Source organism: Aulonocara sp. 'chitande type north' Nkhata Bay, linkage group LG5 (assembly GCF_057382095.1).
Source record: "Aulonocara sp. 'chitande type north' Nkhata Bay isolate Kocher_YH1m ecotype deep benthic linkage group LG5, A_spYH_male_GT1.1, whole genome shotgun sequence".
Taxonomy (NCBI): domain Eukaryota; kingdom Metazoa; phylum Chordata; class Actinopteri; order Cichliformes; family Cichlidae; genus Aulonocara; species Aulonocara sp. 'chitande type north' Nkhata Bay.
In genome coordinates this window covers 21,621,999-21,645,367 of record NC_141348.1, presented here as the reverse complement: position 1 = coordinate 21,645,367, position 23,369 = coordinate 21,621,999, and the positions used below count along the sequence as shown (strand labels likewise).

The 23,369-nt window shown below is 43.0% G+C and overlaps 3 protein-coding genes across 10 annotated transcripts; 1 reads left to right on the top strand and 2 right to left on the bottom strand.

The window, feature by feature from the left end:
- Positions 1-1,208: 1,208 nt before the first annotated feature.
- On the bottom strand, positions 1,209-9,562 carry nab2 (NGFI-A binding protein 2 (EGR1 binding protein 2)). Of its 7 annotated transcripts, none has more exons than XM_086292049.1 (8): positions 8,342-9,562; positions 8,038-8,142; positions 6,850-7,809; positions 6,572-6,705; positions 5,754-5,805; positions 5,557-5,671; positions 5,198-5,395; positions 1,209-2,796 (listed from the first exon to the last, which is right to left on the bottom strand). In XM_086292049.1, exons 3-8 carry the CDS (start codon positions 7,759-7,761, stop codon positions 2,699-2,701), a joined length of 1,509 nt encoding a protein of 502 aa, XP_086148175.1. In that variant the 5' UTR covers positions 7,762-7,809; positions 8,038-8,142; positions 8,342-9,562; the 3' UTR covers positions 1,209-2,698. The 7 variants fall into 7 exon arrangements, with proteins under 7 accessions (XP_086148175.1, XP_086148174.1, XP_086148177.1 ...); XM_086292048.1 differs by having other exon boundaries at positions 8,402-9,562; XM_086292051.1 differs by having other exon boundaries at positions 6,850-7,772; positions 8,402-9,562.
- On the top strand, positions 9,397-16,789 carry dnajc14 (DnaJ (Hsp40) homolog, subfamily C, member 14). Of its 2 annotated transcripts, none has more exons than XM_086292045.1 (7): positions 9,397-9,562; positions 10,625-11,989; positions 12,096-12,202; positions 12,443-12,562; positions 12,690-12,850; positions 13,035-13,137; positions 13,859-16,789. In XM_086292045.1, exons 2-7 carry the CDS (start codon positions 10,823-10,825, stop codon positions 14,148-14,150), a joined length of 1,950 nt encoding a protein of 649 aa, XP_086148171.1. In that variant the 5' UTR covers positions 9,397-9,562; positions 10,625-10,822; the 3' UTR covers positions 14,151-16,789. The 2 variants fall into 2 exon arrangements, with proteins under 2 accessions (XP_086148171.1, XP_086148172.1); XM_086292046.1 differs by lacking the exon at positions 9,397-9,562 and adding an exon at positions 9,682-9,936.
- inpp1 (inositol polyphosphate-1-phosphatase) lies at positions 16,532-22,864 on the bottom strand. Its single transcript, XM_086292055.1, has 6 exons — positions 22,627-22,864; positions 21,714-21,919; positions 21,574-21,634; positions 21,092-21,292; positions 20,821-20,995; positions 16,532-18,729 (listed from the first exon to the last, which is right to left on the bottom strand). Exons 2-6 carry the CDS (start codon positions 21,915-21,917, stop codon positions 18,237-18,239), a joined length of 1,134 nt encoding a protein of 377 aa, XP_086148181.1. The 5' UTR covers positions 21,918-21,919; positions 22,627-22,864; the 3' UTR covers positions 16,532-18,236.
- Between the last annotated feature and the right edge of the window lie 505 nt (positions 22,865-23,369).

The window sequence follows — 23,369 nt, the reverse complement described above, 5'->3', positions numbered from 1 at the left end:
ACAGCTGGTTAATAGAAATATATAATCATCCAATCATACAGCAGCATTTATGAATGTAGACATGGTCTAAACTTTAAATGAGGAATGGTTTTTAGTCCCAGATAGGTTGGCCTGTGCTGATCTGCTGGGATTTCCCTCCATAACCATGACCTAGGGTCAACAGAAAATCGTTTGCAAAAGAGAAAATATCCATTGAGCAGCATTTCTCTGGTTGAAATGCCTTGTGGATGTCAGAGAAGAATAGAAAAACTGCTTTGAGCTGTCAGGAAGACAACAGTAACTCAAACAACCACTTACTGCAAACCAAAGTATGCAGAAGAGCATCTCTGAATGTGCAACACATCAAACCTTCATAGAGTAAAGCAGCAGCACACAGGAGCAGGTGCTCTTCCTGCTAGCTAAGAACAGGAAACTGAAGCTACAATTCATACAAAGTCACCAAAAGAAGATGGGAAAAATGTGGCCAGGTCTCCAATTCCGCTGCAGCATTCAGATTAATTTAATAAGTCTACCTGAGTACTGTTGCTAACCATTTCCACACCTTTATGACCACAGTGCACCCATTGTCTGATTTCTGCTTCATAAAGAGAAACATGCCATGTCACAAGGCTCGGATCATCTCAAAATAGTTTCTTGAGAATGGCAATGAGTTCCCTGTACTCAAATGACCTCCACTGTGACCAGATGTCAATCTGGTAGAGCACCTTTGGGATGTGGTGGAGCAGGAGCTTCTATTCATGGGTGGGGGGTTTGCAGTAACTGTGCGATGCTCTCATGTCTATTAGCAAGGTGCACCTAATAAACTGACAGGTGAGTATATTTCAGTCTGGATAACCAACTGAATGAGTCCCTGCACAGTAAAGCTCAGTTCAACATATTAAAACTGCAAATTCTTTTGATTTTTGTTACAGCAATGAACCTCAAAATAATTGAAAATAGCGAAGCTGATCCCTCCAGGTGGTCTGATTCTTGTGTCTGTGTGGTCTCTGGTGAAAAACAGCCGCGTGGAGGAGCAGTGTTGACATCACTGGCACAGGTGAGTCATGCCGGCATCGAGGCTTGATGCGGAGCGTCAGTGCAGCTAACAAGACGACAGCAGAGGTGTTGCTGGCTTTGTGACGCAGCTCCCGCAGCCTCTTGCTCAAACAAGAGCTGCCAAGAAACAACTGAGTCTTTGTGGAAAACGATGCAACACACTGTAGCCTTAATCAGTAAAATAACATTTATTGAGATCTAACAAAATAAATAATCTGTTTGCAACAATGAACAGAGGAGGTTACTAATGCTGAAGAGACGAGCAGGTGTAATGATGCACAGCGGCCTCCCTCTACTCTGAGATTAGAATACAAAATCATAAGACTGTTACACATTTTAACACCCTGTGTGGGGCCCAGAGGTTGATTTCGCTTGTACGAGATGCTCAAGCTCCAGTAGATTTCTCTCCGTAAATTCCTGCCTGTGTTTTAATTCTCCTAATGTGAGATTAGGTATGTGCCTCAGATCACAGAAGAACTGACATACGGTTCACCTCGTTAATCTATGACTACAAAAAATATCATCCCAAAGACAAACTGCCATAGTGTGTTTCCAGTACACCTACAAAAAAAATCCAATCCATAAAAAAAATTATAAATCTTACAACTTAGTTTTGAATGTAGGTTTTTCAAAGGCTATACAATGGTGCCTTTAGTGCACGAGATTAAACTGCAGATGACAGAGAGGAGTAGCTGAGCTCAAAGCCGAATTCTTCCCCCCGCTGAAGGAACCTCGAGCGAGACGCTGTAACCAACCCTGAAAGCTGATTTCACAGTCTACACTGCTCCTGTTTCATGCCACGCAGCTTAGAAACAGTGCTCTGTGTACACTTTCACATAACGAAAGAGGACGAAATGTTGCACCATCATCACTTCAACCATGTGTGCAAGAGAAAGTTGTGAGCGAGGTGTGTTTTTATTTTTTGTTTGTTTTTTAAATCTGATGGGATGTAAGCTGATGCAGCAAAAGACAAAAGGCATCTCGTCCTCATAGCTGGGTTTGCCTGCATGCAATCTGGATGAAAACATGTTCCCCCAAAGTCTCTCTTAAAAATATTCTGTCTTTAACACCAGAACATCCGTCTGTTTCCTGAGAGTGAGGAGCTTCAGGGGGGGTTAATCCTACTGCTTTTATGCTCTAACTTCCTGCAAGTGTTATTAAGTAGCTCTGCTAAACACAACTACAACGAGTCGCTCAGTGCGGAGGAACTGGAGGATTAGTTTCCAAAGTTGCAGTGCCCCCTGCTGTGGTGAGCCCGTTTTGTCTCAAGCAGGTGGCACATCCAACACACAGCAATGATCACAACAAAGTAATTCAGTTCTTTTTTTGAGCATTTTTTTTCTTATATCAGCTCAAATCTGTGGGACATTTTGTCCATGTGTTAAAAAATAAAACAACAAAAGGAGTCTCTTCCCTGTGTATTCACTGAATATAAAATCAAAAACATTTTCAACTTCATTCACAACCTCAGGATTCAGAAGTCACTGCAGATTTATAATATCAGTTGCTGGTAATTTCTCACATTTCCTGTACTGGCTTGAAGTCAGTAAGAGTCTTCCTCTCCATCAGATGTCAGTGAAGTAAACGTGGCCTGTTTACAAGTCTCTGATTGGAGCTCAGTGGCAGGGCAACGTTTGAGTTCCCTGATAAGCTCCTGAAGGTTTCATTTCCCTCGGTGGTTGGAGTCATCTTTGGTGACACAAGGGCTACTGCTCCTGCACGTTGCTATCGAGCTCTGCCTCTCCACTTTAATGTCATGGTCTGTGGAGAGATGCAAATTTGAAGAGAGGAAAGTACACCAGTCAGCCCCAACATTAAATAACCTCTGACAGGTGAAGTGAATACCAGTGATCACGTCAATACAATCTGGTGATCTGCTGGAAAACTTTTGTGTCTAAGCATTCATGTAGATGCTACTTTGACAAGCACCGACTGACTAAACAGTGATGCAGACCAAGTGTGACACCCCGAACCCAACACGCTGGTCTGATAGCCATACTCCACAGATTCCAATCTAACTGAGCATTCATGGGAAAAACACATGATTCATGGGGGAAACCCACTGGATCCAAACAAACCTGCTGCTTAAGTCACAGCTCTTGACTCCACATGATACTCCTACAGGTTCACACCGTGATGGATCAGGGATGTTTTCCCAGTTTTAATGCCCTTGCTGATCAGCAAGTACATAAAAAGCACAGAGCGTTAAAAACAACTCCAATCCAAAACAGTTGGTTTTTGGAGGATTAGATTTATTCAGATTGCCTGAATTTTCCTGATTGACGTAAAGGTTGAGGCTCGGTTAGAATCAACAGCACATCACTTTAACAAAAGACAGGCAGACGTCACACGGATGAGTATGAGTTAGGACTGCACAGCAATCAAGATTCAACTAGTGATTAAGGGCGTTTAAAAAGCCGTTTGGGGAATTCACCAAGAAGTTCTCCCACATGGAGTGAAGTCATCACGGTTTGTATGACCGAGCAGCTCAATAACAAAATGTCTCCAGAGTTGCACAGACAGAGATAGACTGAGCTGAATTATTATTTTTTGGCTGGTAATAAAGCAGCGATGAAGTCAGCAAATCAAGTGAGCAAGACAGAAAAGACATGAAGAAATAAAAACAGAAGAGGCCGATGATCACCGTGTTTTTGTAGCGAGCCGACGACGTAAACACACTCGTAAATCTATTTCATTTACTTGCTCCTCGGAGTGTGTGTGCATGTCTGCATAAGACATAAACAGCATTATTTTTAATATGAGAGAGAAAAAAAAATCACACCATCAGTAAAACATTGTATCATCGTGAGGATTTAAAAATAAATTATATACATGTAATGGAGTATGTGAACCCATATCCTGACTAGATAAGACGACAGCAAAAGATAAGAAAGCAGAAAGGAGCCAGTGACGTTGAGGGGAAGTGAGAGAAAGTTCTGATTAATGAGCGAAACACAAGAAGGAAACTTGGACGAGTGAGCGAGCGACAGGGAGAGAGAGAGAAAAACGACAAAGTGAGTGAGATCTGTGCCAGAGATGAAACATATGTCATTTTTTTTTTGTTTCCGCAGTCCTTTTGGTAGAGGGAGAAGATGTATAAAAAAGACTGTGCCATTTCCCTGCCCACAGGTTTTTATTTTTGTACACTGTCGCTTGGTGAGTCAATGCAACGCCCCTCCAATTACCTCCCACTCTTTCGCCCCCACGCCCCATCCATCCCGCCCTTCAGCCCACGCACCTAACACACTCTGACGTCAGCAGCTGCTGAGAGTCGGGGGGGGGGGGGGGGTCCGATTCTGCCGCCCACAGAGTACTTCCTATCCCCCCCCCCTCCCCTCCCCGCCCCCTCATGTCTTTACTGGCTTCCTTCTCCTCGCCTCATCTCTTCAGCTGGCTATCACAGCCCAGAATGACTAACTTGCCCAGATCACTTTTTTTCCCTCCTTCTTTTCTTTTTCTGCGAGAAACTGTGATGCATCAGAAAAAACGCTTCACTAACAGGGTATTAAAGAAGTGCTATAACAGTGTAGCAGCCCCCCCAACCAGCTTCCCCCCTCCGACTCTTTTCCTCTCTATATATCGCTCTCCACCTCCTTCTGTTTCCCCTTCTAACTTCTATCCTCTCTAATTTACAGTCTGCTGAAGTTCAGATGCGCATGGTGGGAGGCACCTCGGAGAGATTGTGACTCACTAGAGTTCAAACTGTAGAGCTTTAAAATATTCATTGTTAGGAGAGGTTACGGAGTCTCTGTCTGTCATTTTCAATTCAACCCCACCACCACCATCATCTTCTGTTTTTTATTTTATTGTCTGTGTACTCACAAGATCAAGCAGGAGTTTGGCATTTTATTTATTTTTTAATTTAATGTTTTGGTTTATACTTAGAGGAACATGTAGATGCCTCTCTCACCTCTCTGTGATGAATATAAATGAGCAAACAGGACAAAAACAAATTAATTGGTGAATGTGCTAACTGGCACCCATACCTTCCTGCTCGCCACATGAGAGTGGATTAATTTAAAAAAAAAAAAGGAAGAAAGTAAATAAATGTGTCACTCAAAATGTCAATCTCCTCTTTAACTGGTACAAAACTGGGCAAATATCACAAAATTTCCTTTATTCTCTGTGCAGTTTCAAATACATAATACTTGTAGGTCATTACTTGAATTGTCACCTGTGGCGTGAGCTCCGTCTGAACCTAGGCTGATCTTTCCCGCCCGGTCATGTGACACCATGCGAGCCAGTCTCAGCCCTTCGTCCATGAGCGTTTGCTGTATGAGGTGGCGACTCCAGCTGGCGGGGTTGGAGGTTTCAGTGTGAGGACGGGGAGATGGAGACTGGTTGCACTGGGAGCCCATGTCTACCAGAACAGACAGATCTGGGTTTTATTGCTGCCTTTAAAGAGTTTTTATAAAAACAAAAACACTTTGACAGATCAGTGCAAAAACCCCGCAAAACAAACAGGTTTTATTACTTTACAATTTATTTTGCTAACATCAGTCTGATTCTTCTGTTTTTTACCATGTGATACACTGTCCAGGCTTTCTGCAGATAAGCTGTCGTCATCTGCCCTCTGAGTCAAACTCTCGGATCCCTCCACTCCGAGGAGTGATGACACACTCTCGGGCACGACTCCCTAAGATACATCACACAAGCAACACTGTCAGTTCGGTGCTGATGAACCACTTCAGATGACTGCCAGTGCACCCGACACTCACCTCGAGCCTCGCTCTCTTCTGGGGCAAAAGGCTGCTCTCGTCCGGGTTCGTCCTGCAGTGGGGGGGACACAGTGGCGGCAAATGAGTGTGAAAAGCACATGGTTTCACCCCTCACAGAGGTGAGGGTTCACAGAGAAAGCTAATAAATGATCACTGCAAAATCAAGACAAAGGATTTTTTTCACTGTGAATAAGTAAAAAAAAAATTATTTTTATGTGTAAGTAAAAGGTGTCTATTGTTAGATGAGCAGACTGTGAACTTGGTATCTATTTTTCAATCATCAACAATCGAGTATAATAAATTATGATGCTGAAAAACTGAAATATAATTACAAAACTACTCCTGTTTAGTTATGGTTTGTGTACACTGACTCATTCTGTTTGCCCCGCACGAGAAACGTATGTAAATGTTCTGTGCAGGTTAACAAACACAAGTAGTATTTGTGTACTCTTGCAACGGCTCAAAAGTTGGCTCATTTAACTAACAGTACAGAGGTCGGAGTTTGATTCCCACTGAGACGTGAACTAGGTTCACTCTGAAAATGAATCCACTGGTTGGTTGATGACTCACATAAATCACCTGTTGAACATGCTAAACACAAACTATAAAATCATTTCATTCAAGTTTTTTCACATGATGCTCCTGTCTCCTGTCTGAAATAACCATTGTATTCACTGCTGCGAATGATCTGGTCTTTATGGATCTTTCAAGCTACACTCCTGATTCTGTAACAGTTCTTTTTCTTTCTTGGTACACAAGCTCCATTAAAACACAGCAGGCGTGAGGTGTTTTGCTCTTCTCTGCAGGCATCTTCTTACCTTGCATGCTTTAGTGTGGAGGTGTAGGCACATTTTCTCGCCACCTGCCGAGCCAGAGAAAAGAGCTCCACCCGTCTCAGCAAAAGGGCATTGTCACGCATGCAGAACTGGGCTGCAGCTTCATTGATGATCAGCTGAGAAGGAAAAACACTGAGTGAAGAAGGGATGGACACTGATTGACATCTGATTAAAGCTGCACTCTGGTATGAAGTGCAGCTTTAATCAGGTATAAAATGTGTTGCGATGCATTAAAATCTTCTTCGATTTGATGCTTTTACCTCATGATGTGTGAGTTGCTTGCCTTCCCTCCTCTTGGAGTCAAAGCGCCCATAAATAAGACTGTATTTCCGGATCTCCTCTTCCTTGTTCACGTCCTGGGACCCCATTCTGAAGATGTGTCCCACAGTCTTTGCCATCTTCTTATTCATCCTCAGCAAAGTCTTCACCTCTGCAGGATCTGACCTAGGCAGGGTCGTGAGGAGCCTCTCCACAGTCTCCACCACGGCCCTCGCTGTCTCTCCATCCAGCTGTCCTCCGGGCCAGGCAGACGGAGCTGCTGGGGTGAAAGATGCAGAGGGGCTCGGAGATGTGGAAGGACCGGGAGGACATGTTGACAGTAGAGGTGGGCTGGATGGCTCCTCTTCTGTTCCAGGTGCAGAACCCAAAGTGCAGTTCCCATCATGCTCTGGGCTGAGCCAGTGTGGATCCATAGGAGAAAGTTTTTCCCTGTAGTGTGTGTCTGGGGGCTGTGGAGAGGCCTGGGAACAGGGGCTTCTTGGACTCCCGCTGTGCATTGGTGTAAGACACATCCGATCCTCTCTCTCACAGGGGGATCCTGGCTGCCCATTACTCACAGACTTTCTGGGCCCGCCAGCTGATCCACTTGTGCCAGTGCCATCAACTTTAAAGAGCGGGATGCCCCCAAGAGGAACATTAGCAACAGGCTGGCTGAAAAGGGCAGGGTTCGCCGCCCAGTCTCGGAGGGCCTTTTGCAGCCTACGCACATGCAGTGGCTTGGTGGCCATGCCAACTAGTGCCATGATCTCCAGGAACTCCTCCTCCGCTGCCTCGCAGAGCTGCTGGACATCGTCACCACCCTGCTGGATAAAGGTTTCATAGTAGGCCAGCAGGTTGGCCCTCTGGAGGACCCGATACAGCTGCAACTCACCAAGTGTGCGTGGCAGAGACATGGCACACAGCACTGGAAAGTTTAGGCAGGAGAAAGGAAAGACATGAACCTGCAGATGGAGAAATCCTGTACAAGTTAATTATTTAGATAAAGACTTTGGCATCTGGACCACACCTAGTATATACAGAATACAAAATACAAATATAGTCAAATAATAAAAACTGATAAACAGTTAAAAGCAAGTTTAAGCATCCCTTGGGGCAGAATAAGCTCCTATCTACTCATTATATGTTTCATGACTTAATCTTTGAATACACATAAATCGCTTTTTTCTTACCTTCTTTAGGTCAGGTTTACAGATGTGTAAAGAGGAAACCGGCGTGATTTAGCAAGGGTGTCGCTCCAGCCACCGATGTCACGGGTCGGATCTGCCAGAGCAATACTGACAAAAGAAATAAAACTAAAATCTCCTGATCGCAGACAGAACCGCATTCAGACTGCACTAAAGTGAAAACACTCGTTTTTTGGCTCCATTTCAAATAAAGCCATCGACTGGAGGTAATTGTTTACTATCCAGATGTTAAGAGGCGAGCACCCGAAGACGACGCAGTTATTATCCCATTCGTTTCTTACCGTCTTACCTATTGCCGACAGCTTCCTCGGCGCAGATTGGCGTAGTAAATCCCCTTTGCGTATCTTACCTCGTCTGAAATCACTGGCAGAAATCCTCCTCCGGCGCACCGTATTGGTTGCTGGCTGCCTTTTTGCTGTCTGTGTGGGCTGGAGAATGACGGGGGCGGACTGCAGCACGCCATCTGACCGAAAAAGAGCCTTCCTCTCCCGGTAGAGAGGCGGCTTTCAAATTGGAGATGTGGGTGGTGGTGGTGGGGGCTTGAAATTAACCCTCTGCGTCTTCAAGATTAGTCCTTTATGCAGAAGCTTTAGGGGGTTCCCACCGTTTTACTATGTCAGAGACTCCCAAAACAAGCAGCCAGCTATACACTATGCAAACCTCTATAGATAATAAACTGACGTGACAGATGTGGATTTTTACTGAAGACCAGTTCTGTTATTTCCCCCCATTTTATGTAGGAGGTGGTAGAGTGGGTGAAGCTCCAGCAGTTTTTAAATGCTAGAATTGCATTTTGTTTTGTTTTGTTTGAAAGAGTAAAGGACCAAGTCACCAAACCGTGGCTTTAAATTCACTAACAGTATCTCCAAAGAAGTTCAAAGTCCAACACCAGCATCTCCAATCCTTTTTTTGCCACATTTTATGTGATTGTTCTATTGTACAGTGATGGCCTGTAAGATATGTATTGCGTGCCTATCCATTTCCAGTTTTAAGTGGCCTTTAGGTACATCTACACCACGCACTTTAGAAATAAGGGATTTATTCATATGTTACAAATAACAACCCAATTACCCTTTTAGTGTGAGCAAAAGATGGAGTCTGAAAAAATAAGCCAGACCGAAGCATCGTGGTCATTAAGCGTGGGCTTCTAACAAATCTTAGTATTAAGGAAAATGTGTTATCCATTTCCCCCCGAATTTGATTAGCAGGCTACTATGAACTAAAAACTCACGTAAAAACACCTCGGCGTGGGGTTGCTGGGTTTCTTAGCCCGAATTTCTAAAGTTAGCCGCTTACGGTCAGCTTTTCCCGAAACATTAGATGGCAGCAGAGTCCCGCTGTTGTGTTTTAACCGCGCGCAAACCGCGAAGAGGGAGCTGGAGGCGGAAGAGGAAGTAGAAATAAAGTGGGAAAAGGAGCCGCAGAAGAAGAAGAAGTGGCTTAAAAAAAAAAAAACAACACCGACACTTGGATGTCTGTTAACAAACAAGGTTATACAGTTATCCGAGAGGTATATATGACATTTCATTTGTTTTAATACAAAACGCAGAATTATTTGCCTTCTTTGTTGCACTGGACGTCCCGGTTTTTAAACACGTCTTTGCGTTAGTAGCCAAACCAACCACACAGGAAGGGGAAACAGGCGTTTATATTTCAGTTAGTCCTGCTAGTAGCTAATAGTTCACTGCTGGCTCGCTAAAAGCATAAACAGTCGCCTGTTTTGTCTTCGTTTGTGGCCTTATTTAGTCGAAATGTTGCCAGGTTAACTATCCAGAGGCAAGCTAATTTTAGCCCCCGTAGCGCCTGTCTGTCATCCTGCTTGGCTGCTTCCTCATGCTAACACCAGGGCTGCCTGCTAACATTGTCCGCCTTTTAAAACATCTGGTGATTTGAACACAGTTAACATGTTAAGGGTCTGACTGACTTCTTTATACTTTTTTATTTACTGTGAAAGGTTAAAAGGTTGTTTATTAAAGGTCGGGTTTTACACACACTGCGTTCTTGTTTGGCTAACTGGATTAGCAAACAACAAAGCAGGGTAACTGCATGTAGTCTGTGTTTTCACATCTGTGTAAATACGCGTAAAAGTAGCTTCAAAGAGGGTATTTGTAACTACTTGATACTTATACAGTTGTACCGATGAAGTCGTGCAGCTACACTGCTCACTGACTACGTAACTCGTTAATTTATAGTTACCCCCTTTTGTTTCTTTTAAAACTTATAGTTTAGCAGTTATCATGCGCTCTGGTGTCAAAGCATTTGTCTTAAAGTAATGCTCTTACTTTTCAGTTGTCTGGAACGTCTAAGGATTTTTCCTGCATTTAACCCAACACATTAAAAAAAATCACTTGGAAACAAAGTTAGAGAGACAAAGTGGAGATGTGCAGAGGACGGAAAGTGGATGTTAGGGATTCTAGGGATAGTGTGAGCTAGAGAGACATGGTTTATGGCTATATATTAAATCAGAAAGCCAAAAATAACAGGAACAAGGATTCACTTATATTAAGTAGGGTGACACAGACTTGTTGTGATATCAAAACCTGGAGATTGATTCATATCTGTTGCTTTTCAGGAGCTCCAGTGCATCATGTGAGTTGTGCAAAAGCCTTTTGATACGTACAAGTGGCTGCTGATGCGGTGCACCTGAACTTGACCCACGGGAACCCCCAGTCTCGCTTTTTTATGAGAGCCTGGGGAAAATGTGGCCTCAAATTCTGGATTTAGTGAAAGTCAGATTTTACAGCGCTTCAGTCAAATTGCTGTAAGGAACATGGAAAGAGAAGCGTCTAAGAAAGAGATGGATGTTGTGGACACTGACGAGGAGTTCCCTGATGGTGTTTCGGCCTCAGTGACCAGTTCAAGTCAGTGTGAGGTTGAGGATGAGTGCGAGCAGGAGGACAAAATAGCCTATCTCAAATCTCAGGAAACCCCAAACCCAGCCACTCTACAAGACGTTGGGGCTGGTGAAGCAGAGGCCAAAGATGATATTGAGGAGGTTTCAGAAGAGTTTGAGCATGACAAGACTACAGAAAATGAGAACTCACAGGTTATAAACCAAGAAGAGGATGATGCCGCAAAGGAGCAGCACATGAATGGGGAGTCTGGTTGGAGGAACATAGGAAGTGGAAGGAAGTGCAAACTGAGGAGCAGTGGGTCAGTTTTAGAGCAGATTCAGAGAGGCAATGTTATGTCAAGTGGCGGTCGGCACAAGCAGACCCGCAGACGTAACCACCACCACTATCAGCAGAACCGGGGCCGGCGGAGGACAGGAAACCAGCTCATCTTAGCGTTTAAGGAGATGCTGTCAGAGTGCCTGAGCTTCTGGTGCATCTCCTGCATCCACATGATGATTGAGATTATTGTCACTTTAACTCACAACTGTGGAGTTGGAGTGGAGACTGGAGTTGTAAAACTTTACAACCTTGGGCAGCAGCTCCTTGTGAAGATCACTGATGTTCCTGCAATGAAGGCAGATGCGATCCGGATTCTGAAGTGGGCAAAGTGCAAAGGAGCTTGTGTGGTGGATAAAACTGTTAGGTCAGTAAAGTGGATAAAGACAGTTGCCTTATCTTGTTTCACATTTTTCTGTGCTTTGGCTATTCTGGGATTGCAGTGGGCCAAGGGGGTTTTCCTTCGTATTGGTGGGGATAGGGGAAAGCACTATTGGACGGCTTTTCAGGAGACACGCATTTGGAAAAGGATAATGTCCTTGCTGGAGAAAGCCCGAAGCCTATTCAGGAGGGATGGTCATGTACCGCCATCCGCACCGGGGTCACCTGGCAGAGCAGGAAGAGCTCAACCGGGCCAGGAGTTGGAGAGACTGCTAGCACTGGTTGAGGTACCAGAGGATGAGCTCGATCCCTTTACAGTTCTCGGTGTTGAGGTGCATGCCACTGACACTGAGCTGAAGAAGGCTTACAGACAGCTGGCTGTCCAGGTGTGAGAATCAGAAATACTTCAATTTTTGCTATTACATGGCTGCTGTAGTGACTAATTTTGATTCTTTACTCATGCAACCTTTTCCTCTGTCCGTTCTCTTTCAGGTCCATCCAGACAAGAATAAACACCCACGAGCTGGAGAGGCGTTCAAAGTGCTCAGGGCTGCATGGGATATTGTCAGTAATCCGGAGACACGACGAGAGTACGAGTTGTAAGTGCACGGGGAAAAAAAATCAACAAAGTTACAAAAGAAAGAAATATTTTAATCACAATTATTTATTGTATTTTAAATCATCTTGTCAATTATTTTAATGCAATGATTTTTCTTAAGTTATTTCTGTAAGTTCTTATTGGTAAAACAACAAAACCCACTCAAGTACAGTTTGATAAATAACTGTACATTTCACTCATTATCTCCGATCAACAACTTCTCTTACTCGTTCTCATGCAGGAAGCGCATGGCAGCGACTGAGCTCTCAAAGTCCATGAACGAGTTTCTCACTAAACTGCAGGATGACCTGAAGGAAGCCATGAATACTATGATGTGTACCAAGTGTGAAGGCAAACACAAGTATGGTGTTACACATCCAGCATCGCCATCACATCATACAGCTATAAAACTGTAGCTAATCTTGTAATCTTGTGTTGTAGGCTTTCAGCACAGGTGTGTTTTATTTGTTTCCTGTGTGTGTATGAAGGCGCTTCGAGATGGATCGTGAACCCGCTGAGGCCCGGTTCTGTGCTGAATGCAATCGTTGCCATAGCGCCGAGGAAGGGGACCTGTGGGCTGAATCGAGCATGCTGGGCCTACGCATCACATACTTTGCCTGTATGGATGGCAAGGTGTATGATATTACAGGTGAGCATCAGCTGTTGTTTACCTGTCCGGCTCGTTAGTAACAAACCAGTAGTGCATCTCAGAGTTTGTGTTTACCAACAATCTTTGTTGATATTTCGACAGGCTACTGAAAAGGTACGGGTTTTTCTTGCTGATCATTTTACTCTCAGTCATGTGACCTTTTATGATACTATCTTGTTTTCAGAGTGGGCAGGTTGCCAGAGAATTGGAATTTCTCCTGATACACACCGGGTCCCGTATCACATCTCCTTTGGTTCAAAGAACAACAGCAATGCCACACGACACAGGTACATCCCTCTGGGTGAACGTTTGGATACTGTATCTAATATTTATGATGTAAAGCAGACCTTTTCTTGTCAATAGTACCTTGTCACACTCAAGAATTTAAAGCATGCATGGCTATGGGAAGTTTTTTTTAGCTCAAACTTGCAATGTACACCTGGTTGTTGGTTCGACTCGAGCTTGGATCATGTTCACAACATAAACGAGCTGATCTGGAGTTCATTTGGAACTACTGACACCACTAAAGTGTCTTTTTGTGGTTGTTTTGGTCTGCACCTGAGTGCGATCTGAACAAACAAACCACACAAAGGCTCAGGTTTATCCCGCTTGTTTTTAAACATCTGCCCTTTGCCAACGGCAGACTGAGAGTTTTCCCTTTAAATGTGCAGAGAGGGGAAAATGCAAACGTTTTGGCACTAGAGAAGAAATTTAAACAAATAAGCTTTAAAATGTCTGACTTTGCTCAAATTAGATTAATGTAAACATGTTTGATATTAGTTCTTTTTATTTCTTTCTTAGTCTGCGATCTGCATTATGTTGGTGTGTATTTTACATGCATCTGGCTGTGTATGACATAGAAGGAGCTCCCCCTTGTGTATTGCGGAAATAACAACGTTTACAATAAAGAAAGCTGTACTATTCATTTCAATTATAGTCAAAAAGGTTCCTCTCCATGCAACGACATTATTTCCCTCGACAAACTTAAATTTCCATCTTATCTTTCAGGACGCCGTCGGAGCAAGCGGCAGGTCCGACCAACCCAGCTGATTTGCAGGACTTCTTCAACCGAATCTTTAAGGGAGGACCTCCTAATGACATGGCTGCCAATGGAAGCTTCTTCCACTCAGGTTCGCCTCATCACCCACCTGGTGCTGGAGCGCCTCCCTTCTCCCCTCCTCCAAGTCAGACAGGTTTTTACATGTCGGGAGGTCACCGGCCCGAGTCCAGCGAGACGTGGGCTGAAAGTGGCAAACCCCCCAGGAGGAGGAAGAAGGTCCGCAAACCCTTCCAGAGGTGAAGTTCGCCGACTTATTAGTGTATGAAAACAGCAACACAGGGATACAAAATATAATGGCCATGTTTGTCTCTCGCCTGCCTGTTGGCATGCCAAGATCTGAACTGGAGAAGATTCAAGGGGGTCAGATCAGCCAGAGCAGAGAGAGACTGGATCACGAAGAGGAGTCTGTCAACTGAATACAAGTATTGAAGGAGGTTCTGAAGGAGGTTGCAGTGATGGTGCTTTACCTCTTAATCCACCTTACTTTTTTTTTTGTTGTTTTTGTCATTTTGGTCTTAAAGACGACTGTAGCCTTGGCATTGAAGTTCTTATCAGGATGCCGTAATTAAACCTTTTTCTTTTTTTTAATCACGTCCTGCCAAATCCTTCACTGCATGATGTTTTCACCTGCATTTTAACACTTCAGTTCTCTCACTTTTGTTAACGTTTTATATAAAGTTAGCTTAAGAAATCGGCTTTTTAGGAGGGTTAAAGCCGGTGTGTACATGCATCACTGTGATCGAAAAATGAAGATACTAATCTGGCCAGCTTCACAGTCTTTAGTGTTATTGATATTAGAGGCATGTGGCTCTACTACTGAAGCTGCACATCGCCCACAATATTTCAGAAAGGAATCTAACCTAACACATCTGAGCTTAATTATTTATAAAATGGGGAGTGGTTTTAACTCACCAAAGCAGCACATTTAAGTATTTCTTTAGTGAGAAGTCATGTTGTTTTATAAGCAGGTCTAAACAACTGCTAATCTGCTTTTCCATTGAAATCAAAGGCCAAGCTGTGGTTCTGTGTCTGATTTGTAAAACAAAAAAACAGAAAGAAAAGACAAAAATATCTTAGCATGATAATTATAGAGATGCACCTCACCCCTTAAAAAGTTTTTTACCCTGAGCTTTCTGAAGTGGTAACGTTGCAATATGCAGATACTGCAGGATGTGTGGAAATGTAGCACAGCCACGTAGATTCACACCATGGTTCACACTGTTTAGACCACTTTCTAAAAATGTGAAAGTAACATCTCAAAGAGGAAATAAAAAATTTGTAATTGACTTTATTAAGCTAATCGCACAACCGAACATTTAACAGCTGCTTGATTCTAAGTAAAAATGGTTCTACTTTTTGTCCATTGCAAAGTCTCTTTTTCCTTCAGCACCGTTGGACCTTATTTTGGCTATAACTGATGTAACACTAGACAATATCTCACTATTGCAAGTAATTACTTTGCCTGGTCTTTCATTCTGGACCTACTTGTTCAGTGGCAGTTTTTGAGCCAGTCGTGCTGTTACAGAGCATCTTATAGCCGCCGCCCAGCTCAGGACACGTCAGATCTGATTCTAGTCCAAAGCGATTGCTCTTATGTCTGCTTGTTTCAGGGTGCGCCGTCATCTCAGCGACTCCTGACGGGTTTTCATAGTTGTGTCGGACGAGGTTCACGTAACCTCTAATCAGACTCTAAACGACTGATGTCCTTTTAATCCCCACGGTATTACTGTGTAAAAACAAGAAGGTGTCAGAAAAATCCCAGTTAGTTGCATTTTGTTGTTTGGTTTGTTGTTGACATGTTTCATGGTCAGAAATAACACTTTAACTTTTGTCAAAGCTTAATGAAAGAAAACCGTTGTTATTGTTTACACCTGACATGAAGATTGTGTAGTGATATGGCAATTGTATGCTATGAGGCATCTGATAAAAGCATTTCTTTTTAACATTGACAGTTGATCACGTCCATTGAGTACGTCCATTGTTGGTGATTTTATTTTTTTCCCTTTGTGTTCATTTGCACACCCACCACTGTAATAACATGAGAGGGATTTTGAACTGTCATCAGTGGTTTAGTCCAGCCAGCAAGGCTCCAGCTGCAGCTGAGTAGGAGGTGTAGCTCACTAAGCTAACAGCTCATCTACAAATCAAGATTTATTATATTATTATTATTTTTGTAGAATCTGAAAGTTAAATGAGTGACATTTGATTGCACATCCGTTACCCTCTTGACAAAGTATGTGAATGCTTTTTGTGATGCAAGGCGTGTGTTCGCCTGGAAGCTTGAAAGAAGTCTGTGTTGCAAATATAGTTTGAGCTCAACCAGGACGATGCGTTTGCCATGTTTACTTCATGTGTCAAATAGTTTTTTTTGTTATATGTATTTGACCAGTTTCCTGGACATGGGAGTAAATGAGTGTCTATCTAAAGTGTCCCTTCCTTTTTCTTGGTCCCAGTTGAAAACAAATCTAGTCCTGGTTAAAGTGAGAAAATAAAAACAGATTCCAGCTGAATTGGGGATTTGCTTCAGTTCCTGTTCAGGAAACTGGATCCACAGCTGTGACCGCTTCATGCTTGATTTGAGAACGTGCTGTGACGTGTGTTAAAGGTAGCAGTTCAAAGTCCAACAAGTTAAAGAGAGAGCCAACACAATGACCTTTTTTAATTATCTTTTCCTTAAAGTTTTTTAACAGAATATGCAGAATTATTGCAAAAAATATCAGACAATCATCAGGGTTTTTTGTAGGGACTACGGAGGCGAGTTCCCTGGCTGGTTTTAAAATATCACTTTTGGGTTTCTTCCCCCCCACTCCCCCTGCCGCTTTCTCTGGTTTCCAAAATAAAGAGGATTTCCTATATGCACAATGTCTGTTCTGTTCCCTGTTTATTAAACTTTAATTACACCTCAGATACAATGCATATCACCGTTATATCACTTTAAACATAAACAAAGTGAGGTTACACGGCTCTGTATGGCAGACATATTGATAAGAATCTGCTGCTTGCAAGCCGGCACAGATCCTGTCTTTCTGACTGGCTTAATATTTAATTTTATTGTAAACCCACACCGAGAAGGACTCTGGGGGTTTTACCTCATATGGCTTTCCCACTCTCTGACCTTTACCCCTGTTATGGCTACGAAAAAGAGGGGCCTTACAAGGAATCATTTCAGAGAGGTGCAGATAACCGCATGCCACTCAACTGTAGTCTGATTCGCTCATTTATAGCCTGTTATATATGAAATAACGATGAAAGAAGAAAAAAAAAGTAGATCTCACTTGCCTCATTAAAGCAAAGAAAAATCTTGTTTTCAGAAGCGACCCTGCGATTACCATTACCTTTCCTGGAGTGTTCCTCAGCTGCCCAGCAGTGAGCACTCAAGCTCCTCGCAACTATATTAAACACTCTAAATGCAAAACTTAATCAATGCATGTCTGAGCTACATCACATTTACAAATATTTAGCCCGGAATGACGCATCAAAACTGATTGTTGCTCATCATCCTCCGTCTATTGCACTCAATGATAATAACGGGCAGCCCATTCTAGAATATATAAATTCAGTGCATTTCATTAATTGATAATAGTATTACCTTTGTGGTTTTGACATAAAATAACTACCCTACATGGATCTTTTGATAAATTGGCAACTACCTTAATTGCCAGCATGTTATTTTCTTCCATTTACCTGATTGATTCATAAACATCACATTTGTTTTGCTTTCTCCTTTTTCATAACCCAAGTGCCAATTGTCCTGCAAGGATCGTGTCCCTCTTGCTTCTTTCACCCCTGTGTTTATTTTCAGTTCAAAGTTAACAGTCTGAAATAAACCTCGTTTATGTTGTATTCACTGTCAAACAAGCCAAATTAGCTCCTTTCCCTTTAAGCCAACTTTATCCTGATTGGCTGGTCCTCACAAATAGAAGGTTTGAACAGTAGGCAGGTGGAGCTTCTTTATTCTCAAGCACCAGCTTAATCAACCTTTGATGACATCATAAAGATGCCTGGAAACTAAATGTTTGGAGCTTTTAATCCAAACTTTATTTTCCTTTACAAAAGTTGGAATCAGTCTCAGCTCCATCTTTGACTGAAATTCAAACATTTGCAAATATAATTTGGCTCAAAGCTGATTGTCACTTTGCGATATATATACACACACACACACACACACACACGACTGCATAAGCATCTGGTTAAGAAGAAGACTGTATCATTTATGAATTAAATATTTCAACCTCTACACCCATAATTTTCCTTGCCTAATATCGAAAACATGATCATGTGTATAAATGCTTCAGATCGTGCCGGCTACATCTGCTCTTCCATCATCTACAGCTTGCCCTTCAGAGCTGCGATGACAGTGTTGAGCTTTGAACAGTCTCGATAAGCCACCAGGCCGCCACGGTTAGCCCAGCGGTCAGCTCCTTTGCACTCAGTGTCAGGCTCATGATAGGTCAGTTCTGCTGTGTGATCCTGTCCTTCACTGGTCATCTGTAGACGCTTAGTCAAGTCCACCACCCCCCCACCGAGTGCTCGGAGCAGGGCGTGAGGAGCGCAGGAGTCCCACTTAAAGGTGCTTCCCTCTGAGAGGATGTAAACATCAGCCAGGCCCTCAATGACACACAGGATCTTGTAGCCGGCTCCAGAGGCGTACATCAGCTTGTCAGAGCTGCAGAGCAAGGCTAGCACACCTTTTACCACCTGCTTCTCACTGGAGCTCAGCACCACAGACAGCCCTCGATCCTCTCCATCTTTCGGCTGGGACACAGAGCAGATGTTAATGCCGTCCCAGGACACGCCCCAGAAATGCCTTCCCTTCCACCTGCAGAGAATCGGGAGTAAAGTGAGAATATCTTACTTTGAGGCTCAGAAGCTTCATCATGTCACACCATCACCTAAACACAGTGTGAAGTTTCCTGTGACATGCATGGCATCTGCTCAAACCCGTCAATCTGTTAATATTTAGCTGCAGTAGGGTGAGGTTAATATGAAATGTGTAGTTTTTCTGTAATCGTCTAATCTGCTGAAGAAAGTAAAAGGTAAATGTAGAAAACAACCTTCATAGAGAGGGATGGAAATGTAGGGAAGATTATGCTTATGTGGGATAGAATAAAAATGTTTAAACCTCAAACTATGCAGGTTACAGGACGGCATTTCCTGTGCATTCTGTGTGCACAGGAAACTAAAGACTCATGCATTTCCCCGTTTCTACCATCATTCTACGTGAATTTTATTTTGTTGAATCGAATTCCTCTGAATTCTGCATCATGCAAGCTTTGGTGAAATTTAAAGAGGTGAGCTTTCTACAGCAATACAGCTGCTGTAGCAGGGGGAATTATAGAGATCAAATTAATTTATTGTAAGAGCCCGTAAAGATACTTTTTTTTTTCTTAACTTGGGCGTTTTAATATTTACTGGCTTTTCACCTCCAGAGGTTGTTGCATAGATAATATAAAGTCCAGCAAAATGTAGCAACTTAATGTTTAACCCTGCCAAAGTGGAGATAGAAGAAGAAACATTGCTGTGACTCGAGTAATATAGTATACGTGGTGAAGTGCCAGGAGGATTGTCGACTAAGTGGATGGCACAACACGGGAGAGCTGTGTTGTGCCATCCACTTAGTCCAATCCTACCTAATCAGGCCTGAACTCGGCAGTCTATTTACACCTACAGTCCAGAGACCACTCTTTAAATGATGAGGAAGTGCACACCGCAGACAGGGAGGAACGCTGGTTTGAGCACGGAGTCAAGGAGGCCATTTATGGGTAAAGAGAACGACCATCACCAGCAACCAAAAACAACATTAACTTCCTTACCAGGGTGTGTGAGCATGCATCGCTTTTTAGTGATTACTCACTAGGGATGAGTATCGAAAACCGGTTCTTGTTGAGAACCGGTTCCCACTGTTTCAATTCCTTGGAATTGTTTGCCATTTTTGCAAACGATTCCTTTATCGATTCCAGTCGCCCCGAATGACGTCACCACGTTGCGGAGCGTCATTTACCTGGCAGGAAACATGGCCGCTCAAACGCTCAAAAGTTTGGTTATACTTATCAAGAACAGATGACAACAGGGCAACTTGCAATACTTGCAAAGTAGATATTTCATTTAAGGGAGGAAACACTACAAATATGCAAAAGCATTTGCTCACAAAACACGTGATAACCTTAAATGAATGTCGTGTTTTTAATTCCGCTCCGGACTCGTGAATCTCAACCCAGCAGCAGCGGTAACGTTTGCACGTCCTCTCCCGTTAATGCGGCAGGTAAATAATCAACTAACAGTGCATATTATGTTAGCGTGATCTGCCTTATTACAAAACCTGCTATTACTGTGCATTTAGGTGACCATGATGAGAGAGACAGAGTCTGGCTCAGATGCTGGCAGTTCTCGCTGCAGTCTACCGGTAGCGTCTCCTTTCAGGCCAGGATAGACGAATGTCACCGAGCAGTGACTAAGTTTGTGGTAAAAGGCTTGCACCCATTTGCAGCAGATGCCCCCGATTTTCGGTAAGTGAATGTGTTTAATTGTAGGCAGGGACATTACTGGATATTCTTGTGTAATTGCTACAGAATAATTTATGTTATACTTTGATATTGCTACAGAAGAATATTTATTTTATTATTTTACATTTACAATTTTTTTTCTTGGGGACCCTGTGACACCCCATTGAAGAGCCGTAGCCTGTGGATCTCTTAAGATCTCACTGTTGGGTTTGTAAGGCCATGTTACTCAATTTCTATCTTGTTCAAAGAGAAGATATAAAACAAAGTTCTAAGCTAATCGACCTTAGTGTTCTCCTTTTTAAAAAAAGAATCAATAAGAGAATCGATAAAGAATCGAATCGTTAAACAGAATCGAAAATGGAATCAGAATCGTGAAAATCTTATCAATACCCATCCCTATTACTCACCCCCCGCCTGCTGGATCTTTGTGGTGAAACGGCTGATTGATGACGCCCATGATGGGCTCGCCTGTGCTCCGCAGGTAAACGCCGATGAGAACCAACGCACAGTGCAGACCCGATGGAGACAAGCGGCCTTCCTCCAGCTCCTTCTCTCGGCCCTGTATGTACTGGCTGGTAGCATCTAGAGTATTTAAAAAAAAAAAAAAAGCACAATAAAGACAAACTGAGCTCCGACATGAATGCTGAATGGGATTGTGGTAAGAGGTGAGCTCTTCACCTATGGGATCGATCCAGATGCCGAGCTCAGAGGGGCTGAGGGAAACAGTCAGGCCATCAGTGTTTGCCTCGACGGTCGCCGGGTCTTGGTGGATGGCTTTAGCCAGCAGAGAAGCTGCTGTGTGGTCACCGTCAAGCACGGTGGCCAGCAACGCCGCCGTCTCCTCCGCTGTGCTACAAACCGTGACTATCACACTCTCTCCTGGTGGCAGAGACAGAGACTTTGATTACTTTACAACAAACCACTTCAAATGTTTCTAATGTGCAAGGTGCAGCCATGGTAAATATTTAGACAGCAACATATTAATGTCTTCACTATGTACTCATAGATTAAAGTAAAGATCATTTGCCAAGTGTATATTTAGCTCCTCTAGATTTTAATATGAAGGTAGGCTGATTATCATCATGGTTATTATTACACAGCACATCTTAATGCTGGATGTTATATTTATGAATCTGCACTCCTGAGACAGGAGAAATTACCAAGCCCGTTTTCAAACTTGTTAGACTCCTCGCCATGAATGAATTCAGCCATGTCAGGGAACTGGACAAAAGAAAAATGACACAATTACAATGCAACATGCGGTCTGATCTTGGCCGGCTTCACAAAGACTTGTCCTTACCTGAGCGCCAACATCATGCCGGATCATCTCCTGAATCACCACATCGGCGAGCGTCTTGAAGTCTTGGACGAACTTCTTGTTCTTGTCATCTCCGGTCTTTTCTTGCACAAGGAGCTGGAAGAGGGGAGCCTCCTGCCTGCAGACCCGAGCCACGTTAGCAGCCTTTTCAGCCACCTTGAGCAGCAGCCTCAGCAGATCAGCCATGCCTGAACAGAGAAAGAAGAGCAGAGAGTTCAGTGAAACCGACCAAAAGAAGGAAAGTGTGTGTACGAGTGTGGGAGAGAAAAAGAGATGAGGGCGGTCACAGCTTGCACACTAGGCTAATTATAGACTCAAAATGAAAACAGGGCACTTCTGAAAGAAGTGAGTGTGAGAGAGTGATGTGACTATGCAGCAAGTTTCAGGGATAATAAGGCCAAATCTGCAGATTACGACTTCGAAAGTATGAAACACTTAATAAAAAACAACAACAACAAAAAACAAAAACACCACCACCACAAAAAAAAAAAAAAAAAAAAAAAAAAAAAAAAAAATCAACAGTCACCATCTTAGTCACAGTCTTAGGAGGGAAATACCAAAAAGCAGCAATTAGGTCTGCATTAATCACTACTCAGTGCCAATAAGACACCTTTGAATGCTATTAGTAATCTTAAACAGCAAGACAGCCTCTTTTCCGGATATGGGGGAAAAAAGCATCAGTTTAAGCTCAATTATATAAATATTTACAAATAAATATAATTGTACAGAGCTCTCCGATAAACCGCTGCCAAAAAGGTCAGCTGAGGTTTAACGAGGTATTTACGAGCAAAGGAATACGAATGCGAAGAAAAACTAGAGTGGAATAAATGAAAGCCTACTAAACACCAGGTTAAAAACTGCCTCTTTTCCTCTCGTGTGTCCCTCTTCTCATTACCTGTGGGTTTTTTTTTGATAGTGCTCCAGTCACCAAACGAGGATGTTTCCAGGAGACAAGAAGCAAAAACGAAAAAAAAAAGGCGTGGACTTGGTGTAAATTACGGTTTTAAAGCTCTTAATTAACCCGTAGAACTGCCTGCTCTGGCTTCTTTACGTCAGTGCGAGTTTCCGATCGAAGAAGGGCGGACGGCACCCTCACATCTAGGCTGACAAATACAAGGTTCAGACATGCGCGCAGCTACGTGACGCACGGCGTGTAGGGTTTTCAAGGAGCGGACAACAAGTTGGGGGGGGGAGCGGTGCGTTCAAGTGCAAATGTAAAACTCGAGATCATATTTCGGGAATCATAAATGCATGTCAAAACCGCAAACCAGAGTTCTACAAAGAAAATGTAATACTGTATAAATCAAAAATACGATGGATGAGCAACCTACGCTCTGACCAAGTGCTGAACAAAGAAATAAAATGAAAATAAATAAATAATGTATAATAAATCGATTTCAAATTCCAATACAAAATAAAAGTATCAATGCAATACAAGCCACAAATAAATACGAGTAAAACTAAAAAACAAAAATCTGAAATCAACACCTCAAACCGGGTCAATTTTTACAATTTAAAACTGATTCTTTCGTTTCATCCCTTGATTTTCGTCTTTTTTATTCTGGAATGACACATAAGTGAGGGTTAAGTGGCTTAAGAAAAAACAAAACAAAACAAAGAGTCCTCTGACAGTGGTCG

What these genes read in the sequence shown, in the direction of transcription:
- dnajc14 (XM_086292045.1), top strand. Translation starts at nt 10,823, where the DNA reads ATGGAAAGAGAAGCGTCTAAGAAAGAGATGGATGTTGTGGACACTGAC. An exon ending in AAGTGTGAAGGCAAACACAA is followed by an intron (nt 12,563 to 12,689) that starts GTATGGTGTTAC and finishes GTGTGTATGAAG; the next exon opens with GCGCTTCGAGATGGATCGTG. An exon ending in CAAGGTGTATGATATTACAG is followed by an intron (nt 12,851 to 13,034) that starts GTGAGCATCAGC and finishes TCTTGTTTTCAG; the next exon opens with AGTGGGCAGGTTGCCAGAGA.
- nab2 (XM_086292050.1), bottom strand. Translation starts at nt 7,761, where the DNA reads ATGTCTCTGCCACGCACACTTGGTGAGTTGCAGCTGTATCGGGTCCTC. An exon ending in AGCAACTCACACATCATGAG is followed by an intron (nt 6,706 to 6,849) that starts GTAAAAGCATCA and finishes TTTCCTTCTCAG; the next exon opens with CTGATCATCAATGAAGCTGC. An exon ending in CCTGGACAGTGTATCACATG is followed by an intron (nt 5,396 to 5,556) that starts GTAAAAAACAGA and finishes CTGTTCTGGTAG; the next exon opens with ACATGGGCTCCCAGTGCAAC.
- inpp1 (XM_086292055.1), bottom strand. Translation starts at nt 21,917, where the DNA reads ATGGCTGATCTGCTGAGGCTGCTGCTCAAGGTGGCTGAAAAGGCTGCT. An exon ending in CATCTGGATCGATCCCATAG is followed by an intron (nt 20,996 to 21,091) that starts GTGAAGAGCTCA and finishes TAAATACTCTAG; the next exon opens with ATGCTACCAGCCAGTACATA. An exon ending in AAAGATCCAGCAGGCGGGGG is followed by an intron (nt 18,730 to 20,820) that starts GTGAGTAATAGG and finishes GATTCTCTGCAG; the next exon opens with GTGGAAGGGAAGGCATTTCT.